This window comes from Solanum dulcamara, chromosome 3, assembly GCF_947179165.1.
Source record: "Solanum dulcamara chromosome 3, daSolDulc1.2, whole genome shotgun sequence".
Lineage (NCBI taxonomy): Eukaryota > Viridiplantae > Streptophyta > Magnoliopsida > Solanales > Solanaceae > Solanum > Solanum dulcamara.
Genome location: NC_077239.1, coordinates 6,383,130 through 6,395,673, shown reverse-complemented (window position 1 = coordinate 6,395,673; position 12,544 = coordinate 6,383,130). Strand labels below are relative to the sequence as shown.

The 12,544-nt window shown below is 31.5% G+C and overlaps 2 protein-coding genes across 2 annotated transcripts; both read left to right on the top strand.

Annotated features, from left to right (window-relative positions):
* Positions 1-4,292: 4,292 nt before the first annotated feature.
* LOC129882316 (universal stress protein PHOS32-like) lies at positions 4,293-5,825 on the top strand. The gene is made up of 4 exons (XM_055956563.1): positions 4,293-4,630; positions 4,731-4,840; positions 4,931-5,049; positions 5,623-5,825. Exons 1-4 carry the CDS (start codon positions 4,456-4,458, stop codon positions 5,711-5,713), a joined length of 495 nt encoding a protein of 164 aa, XP_055812538.1. The 5' UTR covers positions 4,293-4,455; the 3' UTR covers positions 5,714-5,825.
* Positions 5,826-8,572: 2,747 nt separating this feature from the next.
* On the top strand, positions 8,573-10,356 carry LOC129882315 (universal stress protein PHOS32-like). Its single transcript, XM_055956562.1, has 4 exons — positions 8,573-8,895; positions 9,226-9,335; positions 9,402-9,520; positions 10,078-10,356. The coding sequence occupies exons 1-4, from the start codon at positions 8,721-8,723 to the stop codon at positions 10,166-10,168; spliced, it is 495 nt and encodes a 164-aa protein (XP_055812537.1). The 5' UTR covers positions 8,573-8,720; the 3' UTR covers positions 10,169-10,356.
* Positions 10,357-12,544: the final 2,188 nt, after the last annotated feature.

The window sequence follows — 12,544 nt, the reverse complement described above, 5'->3', positions numbered from 1 at the left end:
GCTACAGATAGTCCTACCTCAGCTATAAGTTCAAGGGTATACTTCCTTTGATGCATGAGTACACCTTCTGTGGTTCTTGCAAACTCAATTCCTAGGAAGTATTTGAGCTCCCCCAAGTCTTTCATTTTGAAGGCTCTTTGTAGAGCCTGCTTTGTGTCTTCTATCAATTTAAGGCTGCTACCAGTTATTAACATGTCATCTACATATACAAGTACAATTACAATACCTTCTGCTGACTTGTTAATGAACAAGGAGTAATCATATTGACTTTGTTTGAACTCCAGAGAGGTTATAGCTTCAGTGAGTTTGTGATTCCACTGCCTTGGAGCCTGCTTGAGCCCATAGAGGGACTTTGTTAGTCTACACACCTTCTCCCCTTGACTGACAAATCCCTGAGGAAGCTGCATATATATTTCATCCTCCAGGTCCCCATGGAGGAAGGCATTGAAGACATCCATTTGATGGATGTGCCAATTCTTAGAGACAGCAATTGAGAGAATGGCTCTAACAGTGACCATTTTCACAACAGGAGAGAAGGTCTCCTTGTAATCAATTCCTTCTTGTTGGCTGTAACCTTTTGCAACTAACCTTGCTTTGAACCTCTCTATTTCTCCTGTGGATTTGTACTTGACCTTGTATATCCATCTACAGCTAATAGGTCTTTTTCCTGCAGGTAATGAAGTGATCTCCCAGGTGTTGTTGCTTTCTAAGGCCTGGATCTCAGTCTGCATAGCTTCAACCCATTTTGGATCTTTGATTGCTTCAGCATAGCTTGTGGGTTCTATCACAGAGGATGTAGCTACAATAAAACACTGATGAGATGGTGAAAGATGTGAATAGGCTACATAGTTGGACAGGGGATATTGGACATCCTGTTTGGCAGTCAGAGAAACAAAGTCCTTCAGCCAAATGGGAGGCTGTTTGGACCTGACAGATCTTCTAGTGATAGTTGGTCCAGATACCTCAGAGCCACCTGCATCAGTGGGTGGTTGTGTAGGCACCCAGTGTTGCTCATCACCTCTTGGATGCACACATGTATCCTCTGCTGATAGAATAGGTGGAGCAGTACCTGAAACTATGAATGGAGACATTTGATGGAGCTGTGGAGCTATATTACCTAGGCTTTGTATATTGTCTACAAACAACTGCTGAGATGTAGAATTATCATTCTTGGAGAATGGAAATATGTCTTCTCTAAATTGAACATCCCTGCTGACAAAAAATGAGCTATTGTGCAAATCAAACAAGATATAGCCTTTTTGTACTTCAGAATATCCCATGTGAACTGCTGATTTTGATCTGGGCATAAGCTTGTCATGTTCAGTGAGGTTCTTGGCTAGGGCTAGACAACCAAGTGTTCTCAAATGAGATAAACCTGGTTTTCTGCCATACAACTTTTCATAGGGAGTGTGAAACTCAAGCACAGTACTGGGAGTTCTGTTTATTAGATAAGCAGCAGCTAGCACACAGTGACCCCAAAATTTGATAGGTATTTTAGCTTGAAATCTGAGGGCTCTGGTTACTTCTAGTAGGTGTCTATGTTTCCTTTCAGCCACACCATTTTGTTGAGGAGTGTATGGACATGAACTTTGATGTATAATGCCCAGTGATTTAAACAGACTATCACATACTGAGTTAACAAACTCAGTACCATTATCAGATCTTAGAACTTTAACCACCTTCCCAAACTAATTCTTAGTATACTTTAGAAAGAGGTTAAGCGACACACACACATCTGACTTGTGCTTAAGTAAGAATAGCCAAGTCATTCTTGAAAAATCATCAATAATTGTAAGGAAATACTTGTTACCATCAAAGGTAGGTGTATTATAAGGACCCCAAAGATCAACATGTATCAAATCAAAACAGCTACTGCTTTTGATGATGTTAGAAGGAAATACAGGTCTAGTTTGCTTGGCAAATGGACACACTAGGCACTCAGACACCATTTGGTAAACACACATCCTTCGAAGGGGCAAGTTTAAGTACAGACTCTTTTAGCAGCATCTCCATCTTAGACACCATATGGTTTGTTGCACCTGTATCCACAATCCACACATCACTATTTTCAGTTACAAACAAGGCCTTACCTGCATTGTTTGCCTTATTGCAATCAGGTGCATTGGCTCTTGATCCTGACTGTTGATTCATCATCATAAGAATCTGTTCATACTGATCTTTTGTGAATGTACACCCCTGCAGTAGTTGCTTGACCTCTTTCTCAGCTGTCTTGTTAGAGGTAGTTGCTGATAGTTTGTTTTCATTGTGCTGTCCTGTGCTGTTTCTATCCCATATTGCTTCATTATTCACATTTGTGTTCAAACCATAAGAAAAACTAGCCTGACCTGATTGCTGAAGTTGATTAGTGTCTGCATGAACCATGTTTGCACTCTGAACCTTCCTTTTGGACTTGAAATCTGGGGGGTATCCCACCACCTTATAGCAGGACTCTTTTGTGTGGCCTCTATACTTACAGAACTCATAGATTAAGGATGTATTTTTCTTAAACCTGCTATTAATACCTGAACCATTTCCAACTCTAGAGTACATGGCTATTGAATCAGAATTTGATGAATAAAGCCCCAAATTATTGATGCCTGTCACCACAGCCTTCTGACTTTCATCTCCTACTATCATAGCATATGCTTGATTGATAGTAGGTAAAGGATCTATCATGAGAATCTGACTCCTAGCTTGATGATATGTGTCGTTCAACCCCATTAGAAATTGATACAGCTTTTGTCTATTCATGTGGACTAGAAATCCTCTGGATTTCTCACAATTACAACATGGTGAAGGCACTAACACTTCAAACTCATCCCACAGTGCCTTCAGCCTCGTATAATATGTTGAAACAGACGCTGTTCCTTGTTGTAAAATAGCTATTTCTTTGTGTAGGCTGTAGGTTCTAGATCCATCAACCCTGTCAAATCTCTCTTGCAGGTCAGACCACACACTTGAAGCATTTGACGCAAATGCAATTCCACTAAGTAGGCTCTTTGTTACTGAGTTCATAAGCCATGATAACACAATCGCATTTACCCTTTTCCATTGGCCCCATAACTCTTCACTATACATTTCTTTTCTGCATGTACCATCCACAAGACCTAACTTGTTTCTTCCTAGCAAAGCTAGTTTTATTGATCGATTCCACAAGGTATAATTTTCAATGCCTTGCAACTGGAACGATATGATACTGATACCACTTACATTCGTGGGACTAAGGAATAAGGGATGATTATAGTCAATACTTTGTGCATTATTACCTGCCGAGTTTGATGAACCTGATACAGCCACTCGTTGAGCTGAATCTGTGGCTTCGCCTGTCATCTCTTTTTCCTTTTAGCTCTTTGTTGCGGAAATTCGTTTGAGCTTCGATGAAGCTCAGATCTGAAAAAAAAACTGAGCTAGAACCTTGATTTTTCGATTGAGCTTCTTACTGCGATCAAGCTCTGATACCATGAGATTATCTGAGCTATTTTACATCTAAGCTCAAGATGTAGAAGAAGATGAAGATTGAGAGAAGTTAGAGTAGAGAGAGAGGAAGAGATTTTTCATATTTGGGCTTCTGTAAAAATGCCCTAATCGTCTGACCTTGGTTACATATACATGTATATATATACAGTTACTTAGGCTAACAAACTAACTAATTGGTAGTTAGTTTGTTTAACTAAGAGGGATGGAATTGACCATAATACCCCTACTTCTAACTAATTTCCTAACTAGTCTTTACATCTCAACAATCACTTTCACCATTACACACTAAGGTTGATTAATAGTACAATATAGAAGCAATCATGTATGTTATTTATTTCTCGATTATGTGACAATCATTTTCGTGTTTTTATGAATCCTAGTTCCTAGTACTATTTTGTGTTTCATTCGTACCAAAACAAACACAAAGCTATATCAATCAAAATGACATAAGATAAATCAAAGTATAAGGTGCGGATCAAACATAATCCCTAACTAGCTTTTAATGATCATTAAGCAGTCATGTGGCAATAGATGTGTTAGATTACACAATCGTTAATCAGATATCTTGAGTTTAAGTTCTAAAAATGACAACTTCTAGTAGAAAGTACTTCCTAGCTACACGACTGAAAGCTTAATTAATCAGATCATTGAATATCAATTATGGATATCGAGTGTATACATATGTATAATATATAATATGCCACTATATATTATTCAATTATTATAAGTGTCTATAATGAACAAGTGGGGGTATAATAAACATGTATCCACATGTAAATCGTTGGAACATTTTGAAAACCAAAGAATACTAGGTGAACCGTATCCTTAAATAGCTGTCCAAACCAAACTATCTTTTATACCTTTTCCCCTTTTTTGTGCCTTTAGCTTTCATTTTGCACACGCAAGAACAAATTGCTTAATTTGCATCTCTTTAATAACCAAAACAAAGAAGAAATCTTCACTAAACAAAAACAAAAAATGGTGAAAGACAGGACAATTGGTGTAGCAATGGATTTCTCTCAGAGTAGCAAAACAGCTTTGAAATGGGCAATTGATAACTTGGCTGATAAAGATGACACTTTTTACATAATTCACATCAAGAATCATTCTTCTAATGAGTCACGTAATAAGCTATGGGCTCAATCCGGTTCTCGTAAGTTTCACATTCAACCCTTTTTTCGCGCTTTCTACGTGAATGAATTTAATTTATATACACTGACAGTTTATAACAATTAATTGGTCTTGTCTATTAGCTTTGATTCCGTTGGTGGAGTTTAGGGAGCCAGAAGTATTGGAGAAATATGATGTGGAGATTGATATTGAACTTCTTGATATGCTTGATACTGCTTCTAGGCAGAAAGAGGTTATCCATCTTATCTTTCTTTTTTTTTCTTATTTTTTTTTTCAATTTTTGTTTAATTTTTCTTAAATTTTTTCATTGATTATTGTATAGATAAAAGTTGTAACCAAATTGTATTGGGGAGATGCAAGGGAGAGACTGTGTGAAGCTGTTGAAGATCTGAAGTTGAATTGTTTGGTTATGGGTAGTAGAGGCCTTACTACCCTCCAAAGGTATCTTCTTTTAATTGCTTTGTCCATAATTTCCACTTTATTTTCTAAAAATATACATGACAAAATTTAAAATTCAAAGTTTGATCGTATTGTCGATCTCAAATCTGAATAAAGAAAGCTAATAGAACTGTCAAGAGTCAATCGAAAATAATTTCTGTATCCCATAAAGTTGGGGTAAATAGAGGTGGATGCACTACCAATGAAAAGGAAAAAAAATATTAAATGGAAATTGATTCCTATTTTTTAGATAGATAACTTAGAATTCAACCAAGTGCATTATTCAGGTTTTTATAGCACAAGTGACTGTAGATACTATTAGATCAATTTTAGAAAACATGTAAATAAAATATATCTATTTTTTTTGGAAATATCATGAGTTATGTGCATCATAATTTTTAGTGTAAATTCGCTCCTGATTAGGTAAGATTGCGTATATTTTATTTTTCTAACACCCCACTTATAATATTATATCGAATTTGTTGGTGGTGTTGGTAAAATTTGGACCTTTTTCCTGTTTTCTCAATCAAGTAAATATGCCTTGCCATTAATATTTTTATTTCTTGGTTAAAACAGGATATTTATGGGAAGTGTGACCAATTATGTAATGTCTCATGCAACCTGCCCTGTCACTGTAGTCAAGGATCCTGATTTCCACAAGCATTGATCAAGAATTATGGGTTGAATAAGATGAAAATTGTAAAATGTTTTTATTTTTCTATTGTTTCTGGTTTCAATAACTAATGAGAAAATGATGGCTTGTTCTTATTTATCTGATATATCTTATTGTTCGTTCTTTTTGGTAGCTATGTGAAATGCAAGTCTTGTTGAATTCGCTTTTCGATCTTAACTAGTCCTTATTTTTTTATGTTACTTTAATAGCAGCTGCTTTCGCTTCAACAACTCAAATTTTTAATTTTCTCATCAAAAGAATGACATCTTCATTTTTTTTGCTTAGTTTTTTTTACATAATCTTACGCTGAATACATGCATCTAATTTAAAATTTTGCTAAATAATGCACAGCTAATTTAAAAATTTGCTAAATGATGCCCTTTTAGCATAAAGAAGTTACTAGGTGGACAAAAAAAATCAAGAACAATAAATTTGTAATGTCATGTAAGATACATGGTTTCCTTAATTAAATAAATAAGCAACTCCAACATTAAAACTTATCCGAACTTGTTTACACTAAATTTTATTAAATCAATAGATGATTTTTTTTTACATAATAGTAAATTAAAATTAATTTATATTTTATGTCAGTAGATTACTTAATAATGATTAACTAATGTGGCTTGGTATTAATGATAGATTTAGAATTTGAAACTCACAAGTTTGAATTAAGTATTTTATCACGATCTATTTAATTTAGTAGATTCCAAATCCGTTATTTTTATTTATTAAATATTTTTTTTTAGCACATATACATGAGTGAAAAGTAAGTGGATTCCAATGAACCTATATAAGTTGGTAACAAATGGCTGAGGATCATTTAGAGATATCTACAAGAATTCACGAGAGAGTGACAAATTTTGCTCTGACTATAAATATTTATAAATATTTAATAATAAATTAATAATAATAATTACGAAAAAGGACCTAAAATACCATCGAACTATTAAAAATGGTACAAAAATACTCTCCATTCATCTATTGGGCCTAAAATGCCCTTGACATCCATCTTTAGTTTCAAAAATGACATTTTCTTTAAGTATAAATTACATAAATCACATAGTGTAAAGAGTCAATTACCATTTTCCCTATCCTTTTTTAATTTACATAAATCCCTTTAAAACATAGTAATCCAGATACATTAATTCATTTAAAGCATGATACATTGAACATAGAGATAATTTATGAATCAGAATTAATGTATTTGGATTACTGAATTAATGTATCCGGATGGAAAGAAGAGATTTTTGAAATTTTTTAAAATGGATGGGAGTAATGGAAAATATGACAAATAAATGAGTGTAATTAGGTAATTTTTCCTTTCTTTACCAGAAAAAAGTATTTTAGGTCCAATAGATGAATGAATGTATTTTTGTACCATTTCCAATTGTTCGAAAATATTTTAAGCATTTTTAAAAGAATTTTAATTAAATAATTTGAATATTTTTTTAAACACACAATGGTCATTTATTGGTTACAATTTAATTATTTAAAATTAATTATGAATCAAAATTTATTTAACAAAATTTTAATTAAATAATTTCCTTAAACACGTGGCAGCCATCTATTGGTTATAATTTAATTATTTAAAATTAATTATAAATCAAAATTTATTTAACAAAATTTTAATTAAACAATTTGAATAAATTTTTTAAACACATGACGGTCATCTATTGATTATAATTTAATTATTTAAAATTAATTATAAATCAAAATTTATTTAACAAAATTTTAGTTAAAGAAAAAAGCCTAAAATGCCCTCAAACTATTGAAAATGGTACAAAAATTCCCTCATCCATCTATTAGGCCTAAAGTGTCCTTTTCCGTGAAAGAAAATGTCATTTTTGGACCTAAAGGTGGATGTTAAGGACATTTTAGGCCCAATAAATAAATAAAAGATATTTTTATATTATTTTTAATAGTTCAAAAATATTTTAGGTCCATTTTCGTAATAATAATAATAATAATTATATATTTTAATTTAAAATAATTCTAAAAATCCATAAACTTTCTGGCACCGTGCCACCATTTAAGTCCAAACAGCCATGCGAATAAATCTCTTTCCAACAAGGACATCCGTAAAATTTTGGGTACGCCGAAGAAGACAAGAAGCTAGATTAAATTGGGGAAATTTATATAAATATATAATATTAAAAAAATATTTATTATTTATAGCAATAAAAAAAAATTTACTGAACATTTATAATACATTTACAATACAGTTTTAATACATATTGCAGAGAACTATTTATAAAACATATATAATACAAGTTTTATAGATAGATAATACATTTATCACATACTTTAATAGACTTATAATACATTATGTCAGTTTTTAAAACACTTCTAATACATTTATATTGTATACATAATTCACTTTTAATACAAGTGTAGATTTATCATAATATTGTTATGTATTGCTATAAATGGTAATAAATAAAAAATATTATTAAAATCAGTAATTAATTTTTAAAAAGCACTCAATCAAGTAATTTTTCCATAATATTGGCTGTTTCAAACCGATCCGTTTTATATTTATTTTTTTGGTTTTAATTTATATGATTTTTCTTAGATTTTGAAATTTAAATAATTTTCTTTTATATTATTTAAATATTTTAAAATATAAATTATTATGCGTTACATAATTTTAAATATGTAAATTTTAAGTTTAAAAATTTAAGAAGGTGTTTAAACATATTTTTTTTTTAGAGTTTAACTTTAAAAAACACGTTTGACTCTGAAATAAAAAACCAATGAAATTACTCAAAAACTTTATATTTGAATTTACTGTCAAATTAAATATATTTGATTTAAAAAAAATTTAAATCGTGTCGCTGGGAAATAAATATTATCTTTTTGCGTTAACGCGTATTTTGTACTTCTCTGCTTTTAGATTTCACGCACAATAAGGTGCTCTGTATCTCTAATCTCTTTTACTTTTTAATTAAGTACTACAAAAACAAAGAACAAGAAGAAGAAAGAAAGAAATCAACAAGCAAAAATGGTGAAAGACAGGACAATTGGTGTTGCAATGGATTTTTCAAAGAGCAGCAAAACAGCTCTGAAATGGGCAATTGATAATTTGGCTGATAAAGATGATACCTTTTACATTATACACATCAAGAATCATTCTTCTGATGAGTCTCGTAATAAATTATGGGCTCAGTCTGGTTCTCGTAAGTCTAAATCTTTCTTCTTTTCTCGTTTCTAAATTTAATTTTTATGGATTTGAATTTAGCTACGGATCCAGTATTTTCATCAGGGTTCAAAATATGAAAAAAATAAATATACAAAGAAATCGAGGAATCCCCTTATTTATAGTTATTTTTAGGTGAACTGATTTTATCGCGAAGTTAAGATCGTTGTGGATCAGGGCTGGGGCAGAGCCAGTAAGGGTCAGATTATACATGATTAGAATTATTTTTATGCATATGGTAGATGTTGAACCACTTCAACTTCCTCAGGATTAGAATGCTAATACTTTGATTTTGTTTTTTTTGGATTAGCTTTAATTCCATTGGTGGAGTTTAGGGAGGCTGAGGTGTTGCAGAAATATGATGTGGAGACTGATATTGAAGTTCTTGATTTGCTTGATACTGCTACTAGGCAGAAAGAGGTTAATTTTCAATCAATCATCCACCATTTTCATATTGTTTTTGTTGATAATTTTAATTTTGTATAGATAAAAGTTGTTGTCAAACTATACTGGGGAGATGCAAGGGAGAAACTGTGTGCAGCTGTTGAAGATCTGAAGTTGAATTCTTTGGTTATGGGTAGCAGAGGACTCAGTAAACTCCAAAGGTAATTCTTTTTAATGGAGATCTGTCCAAAGTTGACACCCTTTTTAAGGCTCTGTTATACTAACTAGCTTAAATCTGATCTTTGATTACTCCATTTGGAACTCGAGATCTCTGATAGAGGAATCCTATTCCATCCATCAAAATTCTTGTTGGTATTTGTTAGAGTGGGTTGGAATTTCGAATTAATTGGGAATATATTGATGTTTTGCTTATTATACTTGGACAATTCTCCTATCATTTGTTAGCTTTGGGGGTTTTATTTATGTCCACGTGTCATATCTTTACATGATTTCAAAGCTAGGTTTATTTCCATTTGAATTTCCCATCCATTCTATAGTTGGTCCTAGGCATGAATTGAGTGTTATAGTGAGTTAGAGTCCTATACTACTTGAAAAATGGCCTGATGGTTTGTTTGTATGAATTTAAACAATCTCAACTCGTGAATTAACTTGGAGTTGAGTTAGATCCGAATCTCATATCTTTTATAGTATCCAAATCTTTATAGTATTGAAGTAGTATCGTGATTAATTCTTGGATATTTATCTCTTGATAAAACAGGATATTCTTGGGAAGTGTGACCAACTATGTATTGTCTGTTGCGACCTGCCCTGTGACTGTTGTTAAGGATCCTGATTTTCACAAGCACTGATCAGGTTTTGTTTGGTTAAATATGAACTTATGATACCATTTTCGAATAAGATGAAAGGATTTTACAGGTTGTAATTTCTCTTGTGGTGACAATTTCTTTACTTCCAATGCTAAAAGAGACGGATGGATCCCTTGATTTATGGTTTTTCTGCTTTTGTATGAAAGAAGTATACAATCGTTTGGATAGAATTATCTTTTATATTTTTACTGTTATGAGGTGACAAGTATCTATTGAATTAGTTAGAGGTACATGGCTGAGACATGACCATTTAGAACATAACAACTTACACTTGGTGTTAGAACATAAGAACTTGGTGTTTACATCGATCAGTGGTAAAACCATCTAATATATGACATACTTTTTAACTCTTAACTCATACTTATATTGGTTATAATCAATAGGAGTAGTTACTTAATATACATTCTAATCTTATTTGTCGATTTAATCATGGTAAATCAGTATGATATGGAATACATCGTAAGAAAAATTATTTAAATACACAACTTATTTTATCATTTTTTTTTTTACCATTTGAAAAAATTATAAAAATTCCTACTTTCTCTTATTTTCTTATACATCACTATATGCGATGTATCGATCGGATATATCACTTTATGTGATGTATCAAGACATCAGGTATATCACTTTACGCGATGTGTCGGTCTGATACATCATTTACGTGACGTATCAGAACATTAGATACATCACTTTACGCGATGTATCAGTCAGATACATCACTTTACGCGATGTATCAGTCAGATACATCACTTTGCGTAATGTATCAGGATGTATGTGTTGTATTCGGAAGTGATCAAACAGAAGAAATTTTGGATAAATTTTAAAAGAGTAGGGATCAAGTGTAATTGAAAAGAATCACGAGATTTAGATAAAATTTATTAAATAGTATGGTGCGGATCATTTTTTACCCACTTTAAAAGTTTAAAGGGTCAAAAGATGGCCCTTGTATGCAAAATCAAACAATTCTATCATCCATTAGACTCTTTACAAAGTTGAGCAACAATTTTGACCCTAGATACTTGGACAAGATTGTTTCATTTTGTATAGTCAATAGACATTTTTGACCTTTTACCTTCAGGAAAAAAAATGTTGTTTTACTGTTTTTAGGTTAGAATTCTTGAGATTGGTGAATAGTGATGGCTTAGCAACTGCTCTGTACTGCCAAAAATAAACAAACTTATCTTAGAAATAATCAAATAAATTCCTAAACAATTTTCAACTCTTTGACGAATTCTAGGTACACGTCACGTGAGCGGTTAAACTTTTTATTTTTTATTTTTTCTCATATAGTATTAGGAAATATTTATAAGTCAAGATCCAATCTACACCAACTTGCTTGAATTAATGGACCAAATTGATTATATAGCTCCCCACATGGCGAGCTGTGACATGATCAGTTTTTAATAAAGTTTTCCTGGTATAGAATGAGAAAACATTATGAAAATGACAGATCTTTATTATTATTATTATTATTATTATTATAATTATTATAATTATTATTATTTTAATTTTTCACTTGTGTCCAAAGTTCGTAGAATTTCGATTAAAATTCAAATTACATACTGCAAAATTCTTTTAAAAATATCGCTCTCAACAAAATTTTCATCATATTACAAATCTTAATTAACATGTCTTTTGTACTTATTACATAATAACTTTTTTTTTTATATATAATAGTGGTTGGATATAAATATACCAACAATTGGGGAGTAGTTAGTAGAATCACATGGTCTGTCCCCTGTATATTGGAAATGATGACTGGTAAAAATAATTACTGAAGAAACGACCTTTCCTTTCTGATTTAGGGTGAGTTTCGAGTCTTTGATATTGAAGAATTGCATAAAAGTTGTAATTGCTCGAAAATAATATGATATTTCTGTTAGATTCTTTGAAATATATTAATTTTAAAGGATCTCACACATATCTATAAGTATTTTTTAAAAGTTCAAGAGTATAACCTAAAACATTGTTAGAATAATACTATATTATTAATATTGAACTAGAATTAAAAAAGTAAATAAATTATTACAAATATTATATCATGACAAATCACAGCCTAATTTTAATTTCAGAATCAAATCTGACTAAAATGGAGAAATGATCCTTCCTAACTTTAATTTCCGAAAAATAATTAATTAAATCGGGAGATGAACCTTGACTATTTAAATTTTCAAGAGATAAAACAAAAATACCAACAAATCCTCACAAATGCAAAGAAAAAGAATAGGAATAATCTCTCAGCAAAAGAATGAAACAATTACTTCAGTATCAATATTTTTTCGATTCGAATTGACATGTAGTAAAATGAAACAATAATTCTTCAAAAAAACTACATAATTATACATACTTCACTACCAT

Excerpts from the sequence above, each read along its gene's own strand:
- LOC129882316 (XM_055956563.1), top strand. The coding sequence starts at position 4,456 with ATGGTGAAAGACAGGACAATTGGTGTAGCAATGGATTTCTCTCAGAGT. Across the intron at positions 4,841-4,930 it reads CTGCTTCTAGGCAGAAAGAG|ATAAAAGTTGTAACCAAATT; the intron begins GTTATCCATCTT and ends ATTATTGTATAG. Across the intron at positions 5,050-5,622 it reads GGCCTTACTACCCTCCAAAG|GATATTTATGGGAAGTGTGA; the intron begins GTATCTTCTTTT and ends TGGTTAAAACAG.
- LOC129882315 (XM_055956562.1), top strand. The coding sequence starts at position 8,721 with ATGGTGAAAGACAGGACAATTGGTGTTGCAATGGATTTTTCAAAGAGC. Across the intron at positions 9,336-9,401 it reads CTGCTACTAGGCAGAAAGAG|ATAAAAGTTGTTGTCAAACT; the intron begins GTTAATTTTCAA and ends AATTTTGTATAG. Across the intron at positions 9,521-10,077 it reads GGACTCAGTAAACTCCAAAG|GATATTCTTGGGAAGTGTGA; the intron begins GTAATTCTTTTT and ends TTGATAAAACAG.